The following is a 27,566-nucleotide window of genomic DNA, read 5'->3' as shown; positions in this document are numbered from 1 at the left end:
GTTTCCTGGGCAAGCATGCTGCTTGTGCTTGTAGTAACAGTCGGTCTGCCTATGTTGTTTTATATTTTTCCTGTAGGTCTTTCTTTCAAGAAGTATCTCTGTTCTTCTAGCCACTCCAGGTTGGTCTGCTTGTCCTTTCAAGTGGGAATTTCCCATAAGAGATGGGAATAAGATTCTTAAGTTCAATAGTGAGTGACTGTTATCATGACTAATTACGACTGTCACAATTGTAAAGGTAGAAGTTTTGTAACAAAAAGGGGGGAGTAGTTAATCTTACAATCCAGGAACAGAGGACCCTAGGACCATCAAGGGAGAAGAGCACAAGCGGAATGTGGGACCCTGTCCAGAAAAGCAGTGACACCAGAGATGGACAGAGATGGGGACACGGAGAGATGGAGCAGCTGAGGACTCTAGACTCATGGAAAGAGAAAGGCTGTGTGCCGGTGGCTAGGAGGCAAGCATGTAGAATGTGCCCTTTGGATGTTTAAACTATTATATATTCCTGAGTGTTTTTGTGTACATCCCCCACCCCATAAAAAAAACAACAAAACAAAACAGAGGGAATAGAAGCAAATACTGTTGAATAATGATGCGCGGAGGAGACTGTAATCATTGCAATGAAACAATGAATGTAAAACCGATGTTCCCCCATGTAAACTATCACTCAATTCAAAATAAAAACTTAAAAAAATATATATTTAAGACATAAATACACACATAGGATAGATACATACACATTCCACACACACACACACCCAGGGTAAGAGAAATAATGAGAATTTTAGTAAATGAGTTATTTTCTAAAGTTTATATTATATAAACCTACAAGAAGAAAGAAACAAACAAACAAAACCTTGACTTTATATTGAACTCAGTAGTTCAAAAATGGAATGTTCTTAATAAACATTTCCTAATAACCTCTGGTGTCCTGGTGTGGCACTGTGGGTTAATGCACTGAACTGCATGGTCAGTTTGAACCACAAGGCCGGTGGTTCAAGCTCACCAGCAGCTCCTCGGAAACCCTATACAAGGTTGCTATGGGTCCGGACAAACTTGACAACAAAAATAGCCTCTTAAGAGTTCTGGTGTGGTGCTGTAGGATAAATCCTCAATAGCAAGGTCTGTTTGAACTGCAAGGTTGGTGGTTCAAACTCACCAGTCACTCCTTGGAAACCCTATACAAGGTTGCTATATGTTGGAAGTAACTCAACAGCACTTAATAACAACAACAATAGCCTCTTGGCAATGCGGTGAATCCATACAGTAAGCACTGGACTGCAAACCACAAGGTCCATGGTTCGAGCCCATCAGCTGCTATGCACGAGAAAGATGAGGTTTTCTGCTCCTTGAAGATTTAAAGGCTCAGAAACCCTATACAGGGACACTATGAGTTGGAACTGACTTCACGGACAGCAATTAACAACAAAAATAGTAGCCTCTTATCTTTTCATACAAGACAAATATCTTGTGGTTTGCATATTAACCACAAAGAAGGAAAGTATATTAACTTTATTATCATTTATTTTAAGTCTCTTGAATACTTCCTGGAGGAAGGTAAAATTCTAATTTTGGGGGTTGGTAGGATAAGCAAATCTTTGGCTCTGATTTGTAGGTTACTTTTGGGGAGAAGGTAACAGCACTATAAAAATTAATCATCTGGTCATGAATTACCTTTAAAGCTGCAAGGTGCTTGTTCCTATACATGCTTCCCTAATTTCAGTTCAAATATTTATCACTCATTTACTCAGTAATTTAACAATTAGGTAATATGCGCCTATTAAGTGCCAAGCCATGGCCTGGACCTTAGGAATATAAAAACAAGTAATGCATGGGAACTGGCATCCTAGAGAGGAAACAGACAAGAGCCTATACTTTCTTGAAGAGATTTCTGTAAACTATTATGAAATTTCCATTGCTAATCTTATTTACCAGATTTCTGTAAAAAACAACAGTTTTAGAGCAGAATTAATAATAAATTCACAAAAAATATACAAGGGGGGCTTCAAAAAATTCATGGAAAAATGGAGTTAAAATAATAAAGGATGTTTTCCATGAACTTTTTGAAGCTTCTTCGTATTCATCAATGAATGCAACTTTATTCTGTGAATTATGTCTTTTAAAAATATGTACACAGTTATGTATTATTTGTATGTATGCTGTGATCTGACAACAACTGGCTTGGTTTGAAGTCTTTCCTAGCTCCTGGTAACTAGTCTACTTTCTGTCTATGAATTTACCTATTCTAAATGCCTCATATAATAACAGTAGTTTTTCTTTGGTTTCTGGATTATTTGACTTAAGTGGTATATAGATAGCATGGAATATTATTCAGTCATAAAAAGGAATAAAATTCTAATACTTACTATCACATGAAGGAGCCCTGAAAACTGTGCTAGGCTGCTGCTGGAGAGAGTTTATGAGGGTACATGTGTAGATTCTACTAACCAGAGCTGCTTTTAGAAGCTTCCTAGGACTCAAATTTCTGTTAGACCTACTGTCTTCGTCTTACCTTAAAGTTTCTGAGGTATTTGAAAAGCCATTTCCAGAGTATATTTAAAAGTAAAACCAAGCCGTGCTATGAACAACTCAAGGGCAGGGATAGCATACGGATAACTTGTATTGGCATTGCCTTTTACCAACGTAACAATACCATCAAGTGGTATTGGCTCAGGATAAGGTCTACTCTTCAGACAAAGCAGTGCATAGCCTCCAGATGCAGAATAAAGATACATAAAAATGAAGGGGTCTCTTATACATTTTTCAAAGATGAAGAGTACTTTGTTGTTGTTAAGTGCCATTGAGTCGATTCCAACCCATAGCAACCCTGTATAGGATTTCCAAGGAGCAGCTGGTGAGCTTGAACCACCAACCTTGCAGTTCAAACGACTTTGCAGTCTGATGCATCAGCCCACAGCGGTACTTTAGTGATGAAAATTCTTACTGCTGTCAAGTGGCTAGTGAAAGAGCCTTAAAAAGTGTGAACTACTTGTATCAAAGGGCTATTCCATACAGTGACAGAACTTAAGAAGACAGCTCTCTACACCCCCTGGTGGCCAGACCAACTATTTATCAATAGCAGATAGTTGTCTATTCTGAACAGGAAGAGTAACATATCTATCTATATGGTGGGGATGTGCAGAGTGAAGCAAAAGCAAAAGATGAATAGTAATGTGATCAGATCCAGTTTTTAATATATCAAAAGCCCTACTTCTGTGAAACAAAAAATCTCCACAACATATCCTGTGATAAGCTCAGTATTTGACTTCTCTATGAAATGCTAACCTAATTAATTTGCTTCTCAAAACACAAAGCAGGGTGATGGAGCATCATGTCGACATCTTACTATCAAATGATTACTATCAAATGATAGCACACCTTCCTCTTTAGTTTTCTAACTTTTCTGTAAGGTACTGCTAGGTTTTTCTGTATTTATTACGTAAGTGATCCTTTTCTTATGACTAGAAGAGGTCTAAACAAATCCTCTTCTGGTCATATTAAAGATTTACTGCTAGCAATTTAAAAACAAGGGTCTTCATGATTCTTAATGGCTTAACAAAGTCAGTGCTATGAATCAGAGAATAAACTGAACTTGCCACATCATTATGTAATACTTTGAATAACTATTCCAATGGATGGCATATCAATACATAAAAACTGAAATTAACTCAGAGATTTTTAAATTTAATTTACCAGAAAATTTAAGAATTCTTTGGAAACCTTTTCATTCTAATGGGAATAATGTTATAATTTAATTTATCTTAGCTCTATGCAAGACTGACACTTTACTATCAGATCTTTCCTAAGAGGCAGTGAAAACTTAATCAAGCCAAAACGTATATAATAACTACGATAGTTAAAATATTGCCATTACTCTCAGTATTGATGAAAATAAACTATATTAAGTTGTAGTTTAGAAGTTGTTGTTAAGTGCCGTCAAGTCAGTTCCAACCTACAGCGATCCTCTGTAGGGTTTCTAAGGAGCAGATGGTATGCTTGAACTCCTGACCTTGTGGTTCAAATTGACCAGTCCAGTGCATTAATGCACAGCACCATACCAGGACTTGTAGTTTAGAAGAGAGACCAATAAATAAACTACTCCTGTAGTTTAGAAGAAAGAGCAATAAATCAACAGGAATCCCTGGTGGTATAACCAGTTAAGTGCTCAACTATTTGCTGAAAGATTGGTAGTTTAAACTCACCCAGAGTACACAGTACACTCTGCTTCCAAAAGTTCACAGCCTACTCTACACATAGGAGGTCACCATGAATTGGAATCAACTTGATGGCAACTTAGGACAACAACATATCACCAACAAATACCTGGTAATCATTAAGGAAGTATTCTGTTAACCTGCTTCTCTCCACAACAAGTATGCTTTTTGTATCCTTTCTTTGTATCAGTTAGCTTGTTTTATTGGGTTCACAGGACAGATGTTTGGTAACATTTAAACAGTTATCTAGAACTTACTGAACTGTTACTTGTGGGAAAGAGTTGCTCTGAAAAAATCACTTGCAACAATAAGAGAAACTTATTATATACCTCCTAGATTTCTCCCATCATTGTTTTCTTTTAATGGCAGCAGGGATTAGTATCCATGAGAGAGGAAAAACGTTTCTCATTGTATTTTAAAGGTTTGGATAGGTTATTCAGTATATAATTTGCATTTAGGAAATGAAATATTAACTAATCTGTAAGAATTGCCAAAAAATACATGAAATTGAAAGATAAACATAAGTAAAAAATTGAAGGCTAAAATGTTCTTCAGTTAATATTCTCCTAAAGGTAAGGAATATTTGCTTAGTACTCAAGATAATTCTTGACCTAGGTCAAAACTGGGCCAAACTGGCTTTTCTTTGATCTTTTAAAGCAATCTATCAACCTTGGAATAAAGGCCTGGTCAACTACTTTCAGTCATTTAAAACCCTATGGAGCACAGGTCTTTTTTTGACAAACATGGTATTGTCATGAATTAACTTCATGGCAAGTGTTTACCATTTCAAATGTTTCTGAGTCAGTAATTGAATTCTTACAGCAATCTGATTTTTGAGAGACCAGTGGATCATCTTGGAATCTGATAAATTAATAAAACAGTAATTATAAAATGCTACAGGGTATAATGAGCAAACATACCTCCTGGGCTGTGACCGGCATTCCTCCTCCCCACTGTCTGCCTCCTATATAGATAAGAAAGAAAGAAAAAGTAATTTAAAACCTAAAATCTTGTATCACAATATCAATAATGCAAATTTACTAAACTTTACATGTGACAATATGTATCTCATTTATAAATAACTATGTTACTCCAACTAAATTTATGTCATAAAAAGTGACTACCCCAAGAGGCTGATACAAGGGGGCTATCAAAAGTTCGTGGAAAATGAAATTAAAAGAGAATGCAACTTTTCTACAAATTTTTTGAAGCCTCTTTGTATGTGTCAATAGAACTTATTCATGGAGGAAACAGCAACAGTCTACAAATAAATTTTATGGATAGCAAAGTACTAATTATTAAAAGAATTACCTCTGAAAGCAACTGAACATGCTATGTATATTACTGTTAAGCTATCTCAAATTTAAAATGAGTGAGTATTCTATCACCAGTGAATTTTCTCAGGATGACCCATTATTTTATTCCCTGCACAACAGCCTAAACATTGAGCATCTTCATACAGTGTTTAAGATCAAATCATCATCACCATCAACATAATACCCACTGCCATCATGTCGACTCACAGTGATCCTATAGGTCAAAATAGAACTACTCCCCTGGGTTTCTGAGGCTGTAAACCCTTACAAAAGTAGACTGCCTCATCTTCCATAGAGTAGCAGGTGGGTTCAAATTGCTAGATTTTGGTTAGCAGCCCAGTGTTTAACCCATCATACCACCAGGACTCCTTATCAATATAATGACTACCACTTACTGAGTATTTACATTATGTTAGGTACTATGCTAAATATTTAAAATTATATAATATAAATATTTAAGGTACTATGCTAAATATTTTAATAAATAAGCACAATTATTTATTCCTTATAAGCACAGAAGGCTGATTGTTCCATAATTTTCACTGAGTATAACATGCTTATAATTGAGAATATAGCTGCAATCAAACTGATAAAAACAAACAATGGATTAGAATTTATTGCACTACTTAGTTTTTTAAGTTTTTATTGTGAATTGAGTTATAGTTTACATGGGGGAACATCAGTTTTACACTCATTGTTTCATTGCAGTGATTACAATCTCCTCCATGCATCATCATTCAACAGTATTTGCTTCTAATCCCTTTGTTGTTGTTTTTTCGGGGTTGAGGTATTTAGTTTTTCTTAATGACACATAAGATAACATTGTTTTTCACTGCTTTTGAGTATGCTCCAAATCATGGTGACCTGAAGTATAACAGAATAAAACACTGCCTAGTTCTGTGCCGTCTCTGTGACTGTCAGGATGTTTGAGTCCATTGTTGTGGCTACTGGGGCAATCCAGCTTGAGGATTTTCTTCGTTTTCACTGACTGTACCAAACATGATGTCCTTTTCTAGCTATTGTTTTTTCCTAACAATGTGTCCAAAGTAAACAAGTCAAAGTCTCACCATCCTATTTTCTAAGGAGTATTTCTTCTAAGGCTGATTTGTTCATTGTTTTGGCAGTCCAATGTATATTCAACATTCTTTGTCAACATCACAATTTGAATGTACCAGTTCTTCTGTCTTCCTTGTTCAATGTCAAGTTTTCACATACATCACATACATGACTGAAAGAACATAATTTGATTATCTTTGCTTTTTAAAGCTTTACAGAGGTCTTTTGAGCAGATTGGACCAATGCAATGTCTTGAATTTCTTGATTGCTGCTTCCAGGAACACTGATCATTGAACCAAGCAGATAGAAATCATTGACAACTTCAAATTTTACAAGATTTATCATGATATTGCTTACTGGTCCAGTTGTGAGGCTTTTTGTTTTCTTCACATTCAGGAGCAATCCATACTGAAGACTGTATAGTCTTTTACCTTTGTCAATAAGTGCTTAAAGTCATCTTCATTGTTGGCAGACAAGGTCACATCATCAGCAAATTACAGAAGTCATCTTCCAATATTGATGCTGTATTATTCTTCATATAGTCCAGTGTCATGGATTATTTGTCCAATATGCTGATTGAACAAATAAAGTGAACGAATACAATACTCTTGCAAACCTTTTTCAACTTTAAACCACAAAGCATTTCCTTGTTCTGTTTAAATAATTGCCTCTTTTGATCCATTTACAGGTCAACATGAACACAACTAAATGTTCTAGAATTCCCATTCCCTGTTATGTTAAACATAATTTATTCTGATCCACATAGTCAAAAGCCTCTGCATAGTCAACAAAATAAAGGTAAACGTCTTGCTGGCATTCTCTGCTTTTAGTAAAGATTTGACATCTGTAACAGTATCCCTTGTTCCAAGTCCTCTTATGAATCTAGCATGAATCTCTGAAATTCCTCATTGATATATGGCTTCAGTTTTTAAATTATCTTAAGCAAAATTTTGTTAGCATGTGATATTAATGATATTGCTTGATAATTTCTGCATTCTGTTTGATTGCCTTTCTTTGTAATGGGCATAAATACGAATCTTTTCCAGTTGGTTGGCTAGGTAGCTGTTGTGCCAATTTCTTGACATAGATATATATAGAAGGGCTTCCAATATTGCATCTGTTTGTTGAAGCATCTCAGTTGGTATTCTGTCAATTCCTGGAGCTTGTTTCTTGCCAATGCGTTCAGTGCTTCTTGAATTTCCTCCTTCACTACCAATGGTTCTTGATCACATGCTATCTCCTGAAATGACTGAACATTACAAATGATTTTGGCACAACAGCAGTATACTTGCCCTAAAATGTATTATAATGAATTAGAATCCAGTATTTCCTTATGGTTTTTTTTCATCTGGGTTTTTAGAGTTACTGTTGACAGCTTGATATCAAATAAATATATCATTCTTTGAAAGATAATGATAATCATGGCAAACTATCTTTGCTAATTTAGCTAAAAGATATTGAGTTTAAAGATGATTTCAGGGGATAATTTCAGTTCATGGTTTGAAGATTTTCTCAGAATGATAGATGTGACGGTTTCTCCAGTTTCAATAGGTCCATTAAGTTTGTATTCAGTAAGAATATAAAATTCTGTTCTATAGTTCCCCCCTTTTAATCAAAGGAGAAGAGCTTATTAATTATACTACTAAATAAAATGTTTATTGGCTTTTTAATTTTCTAATTTGCAGAGTCCTATTGCTAAATCCCACCACTCATCTTTAAACTCAATAGCTGTTTAGCTAAATTAGCAAGGATAATTTGCCATGAGTATCATTATCTTTCAAAGAATGATATATCTATTTGATATCAAGCTGTCAACAGTAACTCTATAAACCCAGGTGAAAGTTTCTGGACTGTAAGATTAACTGCTCCCCCATTTTTGTTACAGAACTTCTACCTTTACAATTGTTAACAGTTGCAATTAGTCATGATAACAGTTATTCACTATTGAATCATAAGAATCTTATCCCCATCTCTTTTAACCAGACCCATCTAGATATGATGAAAGCCATTCAGTGGGGGCTCTTTCTTCCTCCACACAATCTTAAACTAAATTCCCTCTTGAAACCTTGTAAGCCAGTCACTTCGTGCTTTTATGTCCCTTTGTTTTCGGTAGCCAATGTCTAAGTTGCCCGTCACTATCTACCCCGTGTATAGAGGGGACAGCATTGATACTTGATGTGACGACTCCTCCTTCCCTCTCTGTTGGTATTTATAGAGTTACCACTTCTATGAGTATAGGTCAGGTTCATCAAATTAAAGCAATTTACCCTTGTTTCCTTTATCCAAAAAAAAAAAACTAACCTTTTTTTTTTTTTCATCTTCCTCTAGTTGAGTTCTGATTATCAAGCCATCAAGGCTAGGTCAAATGGGCACTATCTGCAAGTTTGGGTGTTCTTGTGCATCTCCCCTCACTTCATATCAGCTGGATGCTTCCCTCTCAGCCCTAGCCCTCTGTGGCTATGTCCTTGTCCGTGGGCTCAGGTGTCCCCAGGTCTCACCACACGTTGGACCAACCAGCCCTTCCTCTTCTGTCATCTCCAGGTCAATGGGAATCAATGGACTATGGTTGAACTCAGCCTGTTTTTCATTGCTGCCTTTCCCCCTCTTCCACTCACCAGTAGACCAATGTGGTTGCCAGCAAGCTTACATGCCTGCTCATGTGTTTCCTTTGAGTTTCAGTCTTAGAGGGGGGTTTGTCCTGAAGGAACTCGATTGCTTGCCTTGACGGCTTCCTGGCAATCATCTTCCTTATTATTGTAGTAGCCAGTCATACTGACATTTTTGTTTTGGGTTTTTCCTGATTAACTTTCTTTGAAGATTTATCTTCTGTCACTCCAGCTATTCCAGGCTGGTTTTCTTGTCCTTTCTAGTGGGAATGTCCCACCTGAGACTATTTATTGATATTCTTAAGAAAAATTCAACTTAGGAATGACAGGGTACAAGATCCCAGATGTGCATTTAATTTTAGGGTATTTGGAAACCATTAAGTGTTAACTGAAAGACGAATATATTCTTATTAATCTATTTAATGTGGTGATGGTTATGTGCAGTGGAGTCAGTTCTGACTCATAGTGGTCCTGTATAGGGTTTCCAAGAAACAGAAAGCCTCATCTTTCTCCCATGGAATGGCTGGTATATTTGAACTGCTGACCTTGCATAGTTGAGCATAAAGGTAGATAACTAAATAAAAGATGTTTGAAAAAAATATAAGCATCTAAGTAATATTTGCTGAGAATACAGGGGAAGGAAATGCTGGCACCTTTGCAAAAACACTGGGCTAGGTAGAATGTGAAGCAATACTTTCCTAAACCTTATCATTCCAGATTCTTTACACTGTCCATATATGCTCAGTTTAAGTGAACTCATTTGTAATTTTTCAAAGATACCTATGATGTCTGTTGTTCATGATGCTGCATCAACCTGTAAGCTCCTTCCCCTCTACTATATCATTCTGCAGCCTTCATAGCTGGTTTCAAATGACAGTGACTCACGATATTTCCGGTCACCTGACTGATTCTCTCTGTTTCTAGCCAAACCTGACAGTTGCTGTGCATTGTTCTTGTGGCAGTACTCAGTTTGTTCATGGGTTATATTTGGGTTCTTGTTTTATCATCAGACTGTAGACTCCTTAAGGGAAGAAACCATGCTTCATGTATCTCTGCAGCTCGTTGTCTGTGCAAAGATCTGGAGCTGGAAATCCAAAAGGGAAGCCACATTCAGCATTTCTCAAGGTAAAAGAACTGACGAAAATATTCAAGCCTTATATTGCAACATTGAAGGTGCTAGAGGCAAAATAATGAATGATGCAAGAAGCATTCAAAAAAGATGGAAGGAATACAAAGAGTCACTGTACCAAAGTCAATGTTCAAGCATTTTAAGAGTAGCATATGATCAAGAACCAATGGTATTAAAAAAAAAAGTCTAAGCTATACTGATGGCATTTACGAAAAACAAGGCTCCAGGAATGGACAGAAAACCTACTGGAATATTTCAACAAACTGATGCAGTACTGGAAGCACTCACTTTCTATGCCAAGAAATTTGAAAGACAGTTACCTAGTCAACTGACTGGAAAATATACATACTTGTGTCCATGAGAAAGAAATGTGACCCAATAGCATGTAGAAATTACCAAACAGTATCATTAATATCCCATGCAAGTAAAATTTTGCTGAAGATAATTTTTAAATGATTGCAGCAGTGTATCAACAGGGAGCTGTCAGAAATTCAAGCAGATTCAGAAGAGAATGTGGAACAAAGGCTATCACTGCTGACATTAGATGGATCTTGACTTAAACGAGAGAATACCAGAAAGATGTATATTTGTGTTTTATTTTTATGTATTATGCAAAGGCGTTTGTGTGGATCAGTAACAAAGCATGGACAACATGTGAATGGGAATTCCAGAATACTTAATTGTGCTCATGTGGAACCTGTACGTAGACCAAGAGGGAATTCAAACAAGTAGATACTATGTGGTTTAAAATCAGAAAAGGTGTGTGTCAGGGTTGTAGCCTTTCACCATATTTATTCAATCTGTATGCTGAGCACATCATCTGAGAAGCTGGATAATATGTAAAATACAGCACCAGGATTGCAGAAAGACTCATTAACAACCCTTGATAAGCAAATGACACAACCTTGATTGTTTGAAACAATTACTAATAAAGATCAAAGACAGCTTTTATAGAAATAAAAGAAAATTAAAATCCTCACAAAATGGACCAATAATAAACAACAGTCTTAATAAATGGAGAAAAGATTGAAGTTAAGAATTCCATTTTACTTGGGTCTACAATGTCTAGGAAAACAACAATCAAGAAATCAAGTGATATATTACATTGTGTTGCAAAAGATCTCTTTAAAGTGTTAAAAAAAAAAAAAAGGCAAAAAAATGTAACTTTATGGACTAAGGTTTGCTTGCACCCAAGCCAGGGTATTTTCAATCACATCATATGCATGTGAAAGCTGGAAAACGAATAAGGGAGACTGAAGAAAAAGTGATGCCTTTAAATTATGGTGTTGGTGCAGAATATTGTGCTGAAGACTGCTGAAGATTGAATAAAATCTTGAAAGATTTTGAAAGAAGTACAGTTAGAATGCTCCTTAGAAGTGAGATGGGCAGTCTTTGTCTTAAGTACTTTGGACATGTTATCAGGAGGGACTAGTACCTGGAGAAGAGTATCATGCTGGGAAAAGTAAAAAGGTCAGTGAAAAAGATAAGACTCTCAGGAGGTTGTACTGACATAGTGGCTGTAACGGTGGAAGCAAGCATAGCAAAGACCAGGACCAGACAATGTTTCATTGCTGTACATAAGGTTGCTATGAGTTGGGGCTGACTAAATAATACCTAACAACAACTATGTTCAACACATGTGTTATGTGCAGCTGGAACTTGATAACGAGTTGAATGAATGCGCGATAATGGGTCATGTAAGCACTTGGTGCTAAGTGGCTGTACATTTTCATTTAGTGAGAACTGTAAACCAGTTACATTGTAGCCCTAAAAGGTTAAAAGGATGGTTTTTATTACTCAGGAAGTATCCTGTGACTAAAATGAATCTTAGAAAAAAATACAACCAGAATGCTTCTTAGAATTTGAGGATGGTGAGACTTCAGCTCACTTAACTTTGAACATGTTATCAAGAAAGACCATCGGCTAGAAAAGGGCACAGTGAAAACAAAGACATCCTCAAAAAAAATGGGTTGACACAAGAGTCACAACAATGGACTCAAACATATCAGCAATCATGAAGATGGCACAAGACTAGGCAAAATTATATTTTGTAATACAAAGGCAACTAACAAGCGGGATATACAAAATGATATATAGAAGTCACTGAAGAGGGCGTGACTGACTGTAGGATTGGGAAATACTTTACAGAAGTTAATTTTGGGATAGGCATGAGCAAGAGAGCTTTTTATCTAATTAAAATAGGAGAAAATCTTTCAGGCAGAATAGCTGGCATATAAAGGCAGAAAACTCAGAGTTTCCATATGTTTGGGGATGCTGATCAGCTGTGGATTGCTGGAGTATAAGTACAGGTGTTGGACATTAAAACTATTAAGTAATATTGATTGTTAGGAGTCTATAACGTTTAATGGTAGCAATCTTAGATAACAGCATTACAGATTTCAGATTCTGCCCTTGGAAATAAACTAATAGTGGAAAGTGTCTGTCATACAGGAAAGGAAATCTAGTAGTCTTTCTAAGAGTGGGTATGAGTTTTAAAACCAGAAGAGAGAATGCTGTGCTTCTGGCTTTTAAAAAAAGCAGATGTGAAGTACATAAGCTCAAAGAGGAAGTAAGGGCTTTCACCATTCCTGCCTTAGATTCTCTCCTATAAACAGAAACAAAGAAGGTGGGGGAGGAACCAGCTCTTTGGATCTGTCACTGGGTGTCTTTTGTCTACAATCCTTATTCCACTTAAAAAATTATTTAATGTGTGCTATTAACCTACTTGTGATAATTTTGGAGTGGTTATATGGTCTTTTCTATCACCCAAAACCCAAGTCCTTTAAGTTCCGTTTTAAACAGCATGAATCTAATTGTGTTCTGAACCTATTGTATCTGGCAGGTTCAGATATGACAATATAGAAACCTTGCAAATGACTGGTTCTTGACTCTGGTTCCCTTCGAGAACTTTCTGTAACAAAAATCTCCAGTCCTCACGCCTACAGATTGTCATTCTTTAGCTCTCTGGTGGGGCCAGCGGCGTAGTAAGCTGGAGCTGAATTAGTAGAGGCTCACAAAAGACAACTGTTAAATTTTTGTGAGACTTAATTGTTAGCATGGAATTGGGCATGTTGTTGTTGTTATGTGCTGTTGAGTCAAAACCAATGCATAGCGACCCTGTATAGGGTTTCTGAGGAGTGGCTTGTGTGCTTGAACCGCTGACCTTGCGGTTCAAATCAATCTTGCAGTCCAGTGCATTAACCCACAGCGCCACATAGTGGGAATATTTTTCAGGGAAATAGCAAATGCTACAAATAAAAACTGCCTACCTGGTTGGTTCTTTGCAGTGCAAGGTTGGCGGTTTAAGCTAACCAGTCTGTCCTTGGAAATCCTGTACAGGGTCGCTATGGGTGGGAACCAACTCAACAGCACTTAACAACAACAATAACAACATTAATATTCACATTTAAATCTATATAAACGAGCCCTGGTGACACTGTAGGATAAGCACATGACTACTAACCAGAAGGCTGGCAGTTCAAATCCACCAGTATTCATCAGGGAGAAAGATGAAGCTGGCTGCTCCCTTAAAGATTTACAGTCTCGGAAATCCTATGAGTTGGAAATGACTCCATGAAAAGTGGATTTTTTTTTTTTTTTAATCATTGACAGGGGAAAAAAGAGAGAGTCAGGATGCTGGATATCTTTGAATAGCAAATACTCAACATATTTATTAAGTGTGTGAGTATAGGTGCCATTAAGTTGGTTCTGACACATAGCCACTCATAGCACAACAGAACGAAACATGTTAATCCAGCTCACTGAGGGTCTTTCTCTTTTTCATGGACCCTCTACCAAGCATGATGTCCCTCTCCAAGGACTGATCCAAAGTAGTTTGAGAAAAAAGTCTCACCTCTTACTTCTAAGGAGCAGTACTTCTCCTAAACAGTTTTTTTTTTTTTTTTTTTTTCTGGCAGTCTATGGTGCTTTCGATATTTTTCACAAACATTATAATTCAAAGGCATCAATTCTTCTTAGTTCTTCCTAATTCATTGTTCAGTTTTCACATGTGTATGAAGCAGTCTAAAAGATCACAGCTTGGCTCAGGTGCACCTTATTCTTTAAAGTACCATCTCTGCTTTTTTTTTTTTTAAACACTTTAGAGGGGTCTTTTACAGAACAAAGAAATATGAGATAGTAAAGGAGTCCTGGTGTGGATAGGATAAGAACTGCTAACCACAACGTTGGTGGTTCAAACCCACTAGCCTCTCCTCAGAAATCCTATACTGGGGTCTCTATGCATCAAAATCACCTCAGTAATACTTAACACCATCACCACCATACTTAATGCATTTATTTTACTGAGGAGATAAGGTTATTGTACTTGAAAGGCTTATCTAAAAAATCCAATGTAAATGAATGGTACAAGGCATACATGGCACAGGATTTTAGAAAGAACTATTACTGTGTTCACTATACTCAAGTGTTCACAGAAACTAGTGGGCTTTAAGTCTGGACTTGAAGGAAGAGTAAAATCTGAAGAGGCAGAGACCAACAGGGCAAATTGAGACATGTGACACATTGAGGTCAGTGTGAATTGGATTAGCTGAAACCTATCTGAATCGTAGGGGTCAGGGGTCTAGAGTGACAGAAGCTTGGACCTGATCCTATGGAGAAGTCAGGAAAGGTATTTAACAGCATTTTAGAAAATAGAATGAAATTATAAATCTGTTACCTTGGTGGCAATAACAAATTCTGTAAAGAGGCAGAGGCTAAAATCTGGAAAGTCAATCAAAAGAATTAGGCACCTTATCCTAAAAAACATCAACCCCTTTGTTTTGACAGAAGCTAGTTAATTTAACCACAGATGTCCACTAGAGGGCAGACAAGTCTACGATTATACATTTGAAGTGGAGAAAGCAAAGCATCCACAGACGGTATCAAGAGAATACAGAGGGGGCTGCAAAAGTTCATGAAAAAAAAAAGATGGAAAGCAAAGATAACAGAATTTTTCGGTGAACTTTTTGAAATTCCCTTATATATTGTTGCTTTGGAAAGAGAACTTTCAGTGCCTTCAAACTTAGAATTTTAACCTAGCAGATAAATGTTTCACAAAATATTGGTAGCATAAAATACTTAATAACTGAGCAAAAAAGAAACAGTTGAAAAATTATACTTTGGGAATCGGGCCTAGTTGACAACCACATGTGATTATACATGGGAAGTATGCCTGGAACGCCAACAGCAGCTCTCATCACTTCAATCATCTCCACCCATCTCAGGCACAGCCTCATCACCATCCAAGTCAATGCCTTAACAATGAGTATAATATCTGGACTGTGATTTCAATCTAGGCTTTCTTTGGTCAACTGAGGAAGTGCTTGGTTTTAAGAACTCATAGCCCTTTAGTCAGAGGTGAGGTGAGGCCAGACCAGACAAAGGTGCTGAGATGGGGCAGTAGGAAGGGTTGTCAGTTGGAGCCTTCAGGTCTTACTAACTAGGAGACAGCATAAATGTTAACACCTAAATAAATGGGTTGATAATTCCATCAATCTGTTTAGAGGATTTTGCAAAGTACCATAACACTTTGTTCTGCTTTTATCTCTTGTCCAATGTCTGTCAGTAAAGGTACAAATGCAATGCTATCTAGTTGGCTGACTTTCTGTCATTAGCTATGCATTTTTCCTCTATTCCTGGTCAATGCTAGTATTCCAAACATTTTCTTTCTCCTACATCTTAGGAAATGATGGCATTTAGTTTCATATATTAGATACTTCAATTGCAGATAAATTTTGCCATACTGACATTCTTGCAGTATCTCCAGAAAGCCTGGACAAAAATTTTATCTCTTAGACCTCACTCCATTGTTCCCTCAGCCTAGAATACTCTTTATCCCTCCCCACTTAATTGCCTTCAGATTACAATTTAAGTGCCTCTTTCTCTACAGGTCTTCCCTGATGCCTCTAAGATTAAGTTCCATGGTCTTTTCAGGTTCTATAAATCCGTCTATAGTTTTCCAGAGTAGTAATTTTTACAGTGCCTGTTTACTCGACAGTTTCCCACACCATATTATAAGCCTGAAAGAAGAATTGTGTCTTAATTACTGCTATGTCCCCAGCATCCTGCAAAGTTTAATATTTGTTGAATGAATGACTAAAGTAAAAGAAAGGCCAAGTATGGTGGCATAAACGCTTCAAGAAGTACCACTTTCTGTAATGTTGTAGATTCGGTCTTCAAACATTGTTTACTACACATGATTCAAATACAAAAGGCTATATATAATTCCTAGTACAAGACATGTTTTTACATGGACAATAATTTTAAAGACCTGAGCAACAGAATTCTGATAGAAACACAGATGAATGGGGCAATGGTATCGATGACAGTCATAAATTAGTAAACTAAGTTATCACCCTCTTAGGAATTGTTCTACTTTTTAATTTTAGATAGTAATTTAGCAATATTTTTCTTAATAGTTTAATCTTCTCTTATTTAAGTTTTCCTTTAAAATTGGCTCATTAATTCATCTATAATTTATTGCGGTATATGACTTAAGATTTCATTGTACTCATGTGGAACCTGTACACAGATCAAGATGCAGTTTGTGGAACAGAACAAAGGGATATTGAATAGTTTAAGTCAGGAAAGGTGTATTTCAGGGTTGTATCCTTTCACCATACTTACTCCATCTGTATGGTAAGCAAATAATCCAAGAAGCTGGACTATATGAAAAAGAACACAGCGTCAGGATAGGAAGGTGTATTAACAACCTGCAATAGGCAGATGACACAACCTTGCTTGCTGAAAATGAAAAGGACTAGATTTAATGATGAAGATCAAAGATTACAACACAATATAAAGAAATCAAAGATCCTTACAACTAGATCATTAGACAACATCATGATAAGTGGATAAAAGAATGAAATTGCAAAGGATTTAATTTTACTTGGATCTATCATCAATGCCCATGGACGCAGCAGTCAAGAAATCAAATGATATATTGCACTGGACAAATCTGCTGCAAAACACCTCTTTATAGTGTTAAAAAGCAAGGATGTCACTTTGAGGACTACAGGATTTCAATTGCCTCATATGCATGTGAAAGCTGGACAAATAATAAGGAAGACCGGAGAAGAATTGATATATTTTAATTATGGTGTTGGTGAAGAATACTGAATATACCACAGACTGCCACCACACCAGAGACTTGGATCCACAATCAACACTCATGGAAGCAGCACTGGAGAAATCAAACAATGTATTGCCTTAGGCATATCTGTAGCATAAGACCTCTTTAAAGTGTTAAAGAGCAAAGACATCAGTTTGAGGACTAAGGTGGGCCTGATCTAAACCATGGTAATTTCAATCACCTCATATGCATGGCAAGGTTGGACAATGAAAACAGAAAACCATTAAAGAATTGATGCATATGAATTATGGTGTTGTAGAAGAATATTAAAATTACCATGGACTGCCAAAAGAACAAACAAATTTGTCTTGGAAAAAATAAGGCCAGAATGCTCCTTAGAAGCCAGGATGGTGAGAATTTGTCTCTCATAATTCAGACATGTTATCAGAAGGGACCAGTCCCTGGTGAAGAACATCACACTTGGTAAAGTAGTGGGTCAGTGAGAAAGAGGAAGACCCCAAGAAGATGGATAGACACAGTGTTAGCAATGGGCTCAAACTTAACAATTATGAGTACAGTGCAGGAAAGGGCAATGTTTCATTCTGTTGTGTAGAGAGTTAACAACGACAACTAACAACCCAGAAGAACAAACAAATCTGTCCTGGAAGAAGTGCAGCTAGAATGCTCCTTAGAAGTGAGTCTTGGACATGTTATTAGGAGGACCAATCCTTGGAAAAGAACACCACGTAAGTAAAGTAAAGGGTGAGTGAAACAGAGGAAGACACAGTGGATTGACACACAGGCTGCTACAATGGTCTCAAACACAGCAACAATTGTGAGAAGGCGCAGGACTGTGCAATGTTTTGTTTTGTTGTACAGTGTTACCTATGAGTTGGAATCGACTTGATAACACCTAACAACAACAATATGGTTTAAGAGATAGCTGTCTAATCCCCCCGTGCAAAAGTTATCGAGCACTATTTGGCTATTTCAACACCGCCCCCCCTCCAACTTAAAATTCTACCTTAATCATACACTAAGTATTTTCATGTTGCTGTTTTTCCCTTGTTAAGTGCTGTTGAGTTGGTTCTGACTCATAGTGACGCTGTATAGGGTTTCTGAGGAGCAGCTGGTGAGTTTGAATCTTCAACTCTATTCAAACTGACCTTGTAGTCCAGTGCTTATCCTACAGCATGACACCAGGACTATTTCTGGGCTCTATAGTCTGCTACACTGACCTATTTCTTTCTCGTTTTTATTGTGAATTGAGTGATAGTCTACATGGGAGAACATCAGCTTTACACTCATGAAATTTCATTTCATTGCATTGCAATGATTATAATCCCTTCCATGCATCATCATCATCATTCAACAGTATTTGGTTCTATCCCATCTGTTGTTGTTTTTTTTTTTGGAAGTACACTGAAACACTCAGGAATACACAACCATTCAAAGACCCAAAGGACATACCCTGCAAGCCTGTCCCCCACCGTCAGCACACAGCCCCTTCTCCCTCCATGAGTCTCGAGTCCCCAGCCACTCCATCTCTCCACGTCATCATTTCTGTCTCCATCTCTGGCATCCCACTTCTCTGAATAGGGTCCCACACTCTGCTCCCACTCTTCTCCCTTGATGGTCCCAGGATCCTTCGCTCCTCGACTGAAAGATCAACCACTCCCCTCTTTTTACTACAAAATCTCTATCTTTACAGTTCAACAATTACAACCAGTCATGAAAACAATTACTATTGAACCTTAAGATTCTTATCCCCATCTCCTTTCACCAGCCCCATCTCCCGTCTAGACAGGATGAAAACCACTCAGTGGAGAGTCTACCTTCCCCTACACCCTCTGAAACAAAATTCCGTCTTGAAAACTTGTAAGCCAGTTAGTTACCACTTGCCTTTATAGCCACCACCCCCCATCCCCCATTTTAGGGAGTGAATGTCTAACTTGTCCATCCCTATCAACCCTGTGTACAGAGGGGATGAGAATGAGCCTTGCTGTGTAGATTCCTTCTCTCTTGGTTGGCATTTTAAGCTACTACATCCATAAGTATAGGTCAAGTTAGTCAAATTGTAGCGAATTTACACTTGTTTACTTTATCAAAAAAAAAAAAGTTTGTTTTTTAAAATTTCGTCTAGTCAAGTTTTGACCATCCAGCCATTGAAGCTCAGTAACATGGGCACTATCTGCAAGTATGGGTGTTCTTGTGCATCTCCTTTCACTTTATATCAGCTAGACACTTCATTCTCAACTCTAGCCCTTTGTTGCTATGTCCTTGTCCATGGGCTCAGGAGTCCCCAGGTCTCACCATACCAGGTTGATAGGAGTCTACGTAACATGGTTGGACTCAGCCCACATCTTCATTGCTGCTTTTCCCCCAACTCCACTCATCATTAGACCAGCGTGGTCACCAGCCAGATTACATGAGTGTGTGTTCCTTCTGAGTTTCAGTCTTGGAAGGGGGTTTGCCCTGAAAGGATTTGATTGCCTGCCTTGATGGCTCCCTGGTGGACAACTTGCTTGTTCTTGTGGTAGTCAATCAGACTGCCGTTTTTGTTTTTGATTTTTCCTACTAGTTTTTCTTTCAAGAAGTATCTTCTAACCTATTGCTTTCTTGTACTAGCACCACAATTATTAATCATCGTTGGCTTATAATGATTTTCAATGTTTGATTATGAAAAACTCATCTTTTTAAATTTTGAAGTTATTGCTCAATTTTATCCATTTTTTACTTCTAAATGAATTTTAAAATAACTTTGTCAACTTCTCATTATGCCAAAAATTGCTTTAGAATTTTGAATGAATTGCATTTGACTTTAAAAATTAATCTAGGGGAGAAATGGTATCTTTTCAGTATTGTTTTTTCTCATCCAGGCACATAGATGGTTTCACAATTATGTGACTTTTCTCTTTGCCATTAATAAAAATATTGTAGTTTAAAATGTTCAATCCTGCAATTTGTTTGTTATGTGTATGTTTAGATATTTTATTGGTTGTTATTGTGCATGAGGTATTTTTAATACTATATTTTGAACACGTTATTGCTGGCAACATAGGAAAGCTACCAATTTCTATGGATTTATTTTGATATCAGCTTTTATTAAAATAAATAAATAAATTCCTATAATTTTTTCATTTGATAATGATCACTTCTTGAAAGTAAAAATATAGAAAATTATTCATTAAAGTGAGGTGAACAGATGTTTCCACTCACAAATAAGAAATATTTATAAATGGAATAAGATATAAAGTTCTATGCAAGTATTACAACCTCTCAAAGAATTTGTATAATCTCAAATACAAAATATCTCAAGTGTTTTATTTTTCATCAACACAATCTTAACTTACATTTAAATGAGTTTAGAATTTTTAAAATAAAAGAGAAAATATTATATATCTAACATAAGAACTGGAGTCCTGGTGTGGTGCTGTGGGTTAATGTGCCAGACTGCAAAGCTATTTGAACCACAAGGTTGGCAGTTCAAGCTCACCAGTGGCTCCCTGGAAACCCTATACAGGGTTGCTATGGGTCAGAACTGACTCGACAGCACCACTCAACAACAACAACATAAGAACTACTGGCAATGAGGGTGTGGCAATAGTTACCTCCAGTCCTTACAGATAATAAAAGGGTAAAAAGACCCACCACATTATAAGTTCTTTGAAGGCAAAGGCTGTGCCTTTTTTGCCTTTATATTTTAATACCAGGACTATTGTATGTGCCTTTTCTTTCTTCTAAAAAAAGTCTTTATTGAGATATAATCCATATACTACACATTCCACCATTTAAAATACACAATTCAATTTTTTAAAACTATACTCATTTATTGTTGTTATGTGCCGTGAAGTCAGTTCTGACTCATAGCAACCCTGTACCGGGATTCTGAGGCTATAAATCTTTATGGGAGCAGAAAGCCTCATCTTTCTCCCACAGAACAGCTGGTAGTTTCGAACTGCTGACTCTGAGGTTAGCAGCCCGATTCGTAACCACTACGCTACCTGGGTTAAGTATGTATTCTTAAATATACACGCACACATTTTATTTTAATCATGCCAGATGTTATGTATTTTAAGAGAAAGGAAATTAATAATAATAATAATAAAAAGCAAAAGTCCGACAAACAGAAAAAAAAAAATCACCATATATAAAACACTGAATTAACAGCCTTGATAAACAAGTCAATTAGAAAAGGATAAATACCCCAACTAAAAATGGGCAAAAAATAGAAACAGGTAACACACTAATGGAATATAGATAGCTAGCTGAAAAGGAAATTAAAACATGTTTAGCTTGAAATTAAAGAGATAAAAATTAAGATAAAGATGCAATACCATATTTTCTCTATTAAAATTTAAAAGAGAAAATAAACAATGATATACAATGTTGTCAAGGGATCAAAAAATGAAAAATATCTTTTTGACAATTTGTATCAAGAACTTTAGAATAGGTTACATTTTGACCTTCCAATTTAATTTCTAGAAATACATTCTAATTAAACAACAACAACTAAACAGAAATAGTCCCAAAGTCTTACGTAGAGGGATGGCAACTACAGACTACTCATAACAGCAAACAAGTTGGAAGCTACCTTACTATAAAAAACATAGGAAAAACTGAGTAAATTAAGAAACTGTCACATAACAGAATTTCATTAAGTCAATTTACATTATCTAAACATATTTCACTGTGAAAACATGATCATAATATACTGATTACTGGGGAACAAACAAACAGATTTCTTCTGAGATGTGTATCACCAGTAATTACTTCATCTTATCATTACCCATGTTTTCTAAATTTTCTACAAAGATCAAATATGACAATCAGAAAAGAAAAGAAAAAACTAAATATGTAGTAATAGGGATATGGGAGAAATGTAGTGTTTGTTATTTTTCTTTTCTTAATCAGATGTTTCCTGAAATGTTAGGTTATTTGTTAAGTGTTGTCGAGTCTACTCCGACCTACAGCGACCCTGTATGGGGTTTCCAAGACTGTAAATCTTCATGGGAGCAGAAAGCCTCATCTTTCTCCTGCGGAACAGCTGGTAGCTTCAAATTGCTGACCTCGAGGTTCATAGCCCGATTCGTAATCACTACGCTACTAGAGCTCCTTGAAATATTAGGTAGAAGACTACAAATATCATTTAACTAATGTTCTAAAATCAGTTGGAAGATCATCAACAAGAGAAATCAACAAGGTAGCAGGTGGGTACTTGGGCAGATGGCACCCCTTTCTTCCCTCCTGTACAAACAGCTTTTGACCTTCTGCTACAGTCATATGTATTCAGCTCAAGTCCACAATATGTTCTGTCATATTCAATGTCCTTTTTCTCTAAAGCCCTGATTTTTAAGCTGGGATACAAATACTCTAGGGTCATGCCCCAGTGTGGTAGGGATTATTGAAGCCAAAAGATGATTTATCAAGCATATTCTCAGAACATGACTTTTATTTATTGTTGTTGTTGTTAGATGCCATCAAGTCAGTATCAACTCACAGCGACCCTATGCACAACAGAATGAAACACTGGCCAATCCTGCGCCAACCTAACAATCATTGCTACATTTGGGCCCATTGCTGCTGCCACTGTGCCAATCCATCTCGTTGAAGGTCTACCTCTTTATCTTTGACCCTCCACTTTACCAAACATGATATCCTTCTTCAGGGACTGGTCTCTCCTGACAATATATCCGAAGTATGAGAGATGAAGTCTGGCTATCCTGGCTTCCATCTAGGCAGCATTCTGCTTGTACTTCTTCCAACACAGATTTTTTCTTTGTTCTTTTGGAAGGCCATGGTACTTTTGATATTCTTCTCCAACCTCATAGCTCAAATGCATTAATTCTTCCACAGTCTTCCTTATTCACTGCCCAACTTTCGCATGCATGTGAGGTTACTGAAAATATCATGGCTTGGATCAGGTGCACCTTAGTCCTCAAACTGACATCTTTGCCTAATGCAACACACCGTTTAATTTCTTGAGTGCTGCTTCCTATCAACAGATGGCTGATCCAAGCAAAATGAAGTCTTTGAAAACTTTAATCTTTTCTCTATTTATATGGATGCTATTTATTGGTCCAGTGGTGAGGATTTTTGTTTTCTTTACGTTGAGATGCAATCCAAGATGAAGTCTTTGATCTATTTTCATCAGTATTTTAAGTCCTCTTTGCTTTCAACAAGCAAGGTTGTATCATCTACATATCGTAGGTTGTTAATGAGTCTTCCTCCAATACTGATGCCGTATTTCTCTTCATATAATCCAGTTTATTGAATTATTTGCTCAACATACAGACTGAGTAAGTATAGTGACAGAATACATACATTTTCTACTTTTAAACCATTCGGTCTTCCCTTGTTCTGTTCAATCGCCTCTTAATCTATGTATAGATTTCTCATGAGCAAAATTAAGTGCTCCGGAATACTTATTCTCTGAAATGCTGTCCATAGTTTATCATGATCCACACAGTCGAAAGCCTTTGCATAGTTAATAAAGCACAGATAAACATCTTTCTGGTATTCTCTGCTTTCAGCCAATATCCATCTGATATATGCAATGATATATCAATGATATAATTCCACATCCTCTTCTGCATTTGGCTTGAACCTCTGGAAGTTCTCTGTCAATGGATGGCTGCAGCCATTTCTGAATTATCTTTAGCAAAATTTTGCTTGCATGGATATTAATTTTACTTATAAGAAGTAATATTTTATAGTAATGGCATGGAAATCTAAAATAAAAATAAATTTCAGCCTTTAAGTTTAAAGTGGGATCCTTTAGACTATATGAGAGGGCTTCAAAGAGTTTGTGGGAAAATGGAAAATAAAGATAATGGATTTTTTCAATGAATTATCAAAGATGCATTCCCCTCCCCCCCCCATCTTTCTTCTCTACTATCCTGTCAGCTGACTCTTGGTGTGGTGCTGTAGGATAAGCACTATACTGCTAACCACAAGGTCAGCAGTTCAAACCCACCAGCTGCTCCTCAGAAAGCCCAGACAGGGTCCTTATGAGTTGGAATGGACTCAACAGTATATGATAATAGTTCTGTCAGCAATACCCTCATGCTGTTATGGTTCCAAGATGACTATCACATCAAGGTTCATCACATATGTACCCAACAACAGCCAGTTGAAGAAAATAACTCTTCGTCTACGTCTCATTTTAAGTATAAGAAAAATTGTCCCAGAAGCCCCTCCCATGAGTATCCCCTCTCATCTCATTGTCCTGAGGATCACATGCTTATAAGCTAACCACTGGCATGGGTAATGATACCCTCTGACTATCAGTCCAGTCAGGATTCAGGGCTGGGCCTAGTTTCCGTTGAGGTATATGTTTAAAGGGAGAAGATGAATACTTGAACGGAACCAAGCTTCCTATTAGTAATGGTGGGAGAGAACAGATATTGGGTATTCAATCAATTGTGTCATCTATATTTTACAACTTTGAATTTATATGTAATGGGCATTTGTTGGTCTTTACCTGTCCAACAGCAATTCCTCTTCTTTGGGTAATAACACCCTGATTTTCTTATAGGAAACCACCCTTTCCTATTCTTATGTTGAAACCAACCTCTGAAGAAAAGGCATCTTTTCATGTGGGTGGTCAAGGATAAAGGAATATACAAATGGAGTTGTAGGGGGCTGTTTTCCCAGAGGTGTGTGCTGGAGAGAGTAGTGTGAGTAAATTCTCAGAGGCCCTGAATCCAGTTATGCCTTAAACTCAGCCCTTACATTCCCTAGTTGCATGAACCAAGAAATAACATTTATTTTCCTAGTTGAAGGGTCACTATGAGTTGGAACCATCTCAATGGCACTTAACAACAAGAAAAGTCAATTTCTTGTTAAGTGCCAGTATTATTATTCTAATATTCTCAGTCAAGAGTCCTGATAAATAATTATGCACCACATTTTCGTCATGTGCACAATAAAGAAGGTATGAAGAAAATATGTTATTTCAATTTTACAGTTAAATTAAAGTATCCAATGACAGCTCACTAGTGTACTCTGCCCATGACAATATGCTGTCTCTCATACAAGATGGAAAATTCACAGATATAGAGAAGTTCTATAATTACATTACACTCACATAAGGGAAAACCAAAATGTATTGCTATTAGAGTTCCAATTCATACATACACAGGTCTATTCCACACAAAATGTGTTTAAACATGTCTCTGCAATCAGTGGATGACTGCAAACAAGTTCTCTCAGTGATACATTTGTCTTAGTCTTGTTAGGGTGTCTTCAAAAAAAGGTCCAATCAAAACGGCACCTTCCAAGGTATCTGCTGGGTCAGTTAAATTCATGGCAAAGAGGTCAGCTCAGAAGGTTATGGTGACTTGTTTTGGGGATCCCAAAGGGGTAATCTTGATAGACATTCTCAAAGGACACAGGACGATCATGAGGTCTTTTAGGATGAAGTTTTTATTTTTCAAACAATATTACAAACATTTTCCCACATCAATTAACATATTTCCTCAACATTATTCTTTGTATCTGCGCTGACCTGTCTCTTATTGCATATTGCCTTCTCCTTAATTTAACTTACTATGTGTGCATCCTCTAGTTGGTAATGTTCCTTTCTTTCCCTTACCCCTGGTAGCCATCGAAGACTGTTTCTGTTTTATTGACTTTTTATAATAGTGGTCTCATACAATGTTTGTTCTTTTGTGATGTACTTACAAGGGGACTTCAAAAAGTTTGTGGAAAAATGGAATTTAAGAAAATGGAATTTTTTCAAGAACTTTTTAAAGCTCCCTCATATTTCACTCAGCATACCTGTCCTCCAGGTTGATCCAGGCTATGAAGTGTTTCACAAATTCATCATTATTCTTTAACTTTGTGTAGTATTCCATTGTGTGTGTGGAAGAAGTTTTAAGAAAACTGAAACCCACATTGGTGAGAAAAAGGTCTGGAAAGTTGCACCAAGGACTTTTCTCCCCATTCATGACAATGCATTTGTTCATTCTTTGAGGAAGGCTGTCCTACTAAAATTTCATTGGGAAACCTTGTGCTATTCACTCTACTGCCTTGATCTTACCCCTTCAGACTTCTTTTTGTTCCCTAAACTTAACATTTAAAAGGAACACAATTTGAGTCCCTCAAGGATGTCAAACTCTCATCCAAGAGCACAGATCTCTGAGGAAGGGTTAGAGAGCTGAAAGTACTGCTTTTAGAAGTGTACAGACCTAAATGGAGGATGTGTCTAGAAACATTAGCTTTACTGTTTGATATTTTTGTTTAGCATCAAAGATTTCTATGATTTTGTAGCAATATGTTTTGACTTACCCTAGTATATATATATTTTACCACTCCTCTATCACTTTGTCATTCTGTGGTGGCTTGTGTGTTGTTGGGATGCTGGAAGTTATGTCACCAGTGTTTTAATAAGAGCAGATTTACTCATGGTGGACTGGTTTCAGCTGAATTTCCAGACTAAGACAGACTAGGAGGAAGGAGCGGGAGACTACTTCTGAATGTTTAGCCACTGAAAACCTTAGGAATAGCAGTGGAACACTGTCAGCACCAGAATATTGAATATTGAAACATAATTAATAGCACCAAAATATTATCACATATAGTGCCAGAAGATGAGCCCGTGAAGTTAGAAGGCACTCAAAATATGATTGGGGAAGAGCTGCCTTCTCAAAGTACAGCCGACCGTGATGATGTGAATGGAGTAAAGCTTTTCATTTGCTGATGGGGCACAATTAAAAATGAAAAGAAACAGCTGTAAAGATCCACTAATAGTAAGAACATGGAATATTTGAAGAATGAATCAAGGAAAATAGAAACTTGTCAAAAATGAAATGGAACATATAAAGATCGATATCCTAAGCATTAGTGAGCTGAAATGGACTGATATTGGCCATTTTGAATCTGACATTCATATGGTTTACTATGCCAGGAATGACAAACTGAAGAAGAATGTCATTCATCATCAAAAAGAACATTTCAAGATCTGTCTTTAAGTACAATGCTTTTTGTGATAAGATAATATTCATACGCCTACAAGGACAACCAGTTAATACAACTATTATTCAAATTTGCGCACCAACCACTAAAGACAGTGATGATGAAATTGACGAATTCTATCAACTTCTTCAGTCTGGAACTGATCAAACATGCCATCAAGATGCACTGATAATTACTGTTGATTGGCATGAAAGGTTGGAA

General features: G+C 36.8%; 1 protein-coding gene across 2 annotated transcripts in view; it reads right to left on the bottom strand.

Annotated features, from left to right (window-relative positions):
• Positions 1 to 27,566, bottom strand: part of SSH2 (slingshot protein phosphatase 2) — a 302,716-nt gene that overhangs the window by 180,353 nt on the left and 94,797 nt on the right. For both annotated transcript variants that reach the window (XM_006874177.1, XM_006874176.1), the window contains one exon: positions 5,132 to 5,175. In XM_006874177.1, the coding sequence (XP_006874239.1) occupies positions 5,132 to 5,175 (44 nt within the window). The remainder of the gene's footprint in view (positions 1 to 5,131; positions 5,176 to 27,566) is intronic.

The sequence above is a fragment of the Chrysochloris asiatica genome, unplaced genomic scaffold (assembly GCF_000296735.1).
Source record: "Chrysochloris asiatica unplaced genomic scaffold, ChrAsi1.0 scaffold00266, whole genome shotgun sequence".
Lineage (NCBI taxonomy): Eukaryota > Metazoa > Chordata > Mammalia > Afrosoricida > Chrysochloridae > Chrysochloris > Chrysochloris asiatica.
This window is presented reverse-complemented; position numbering and strand designations above follow the sequence as displayed.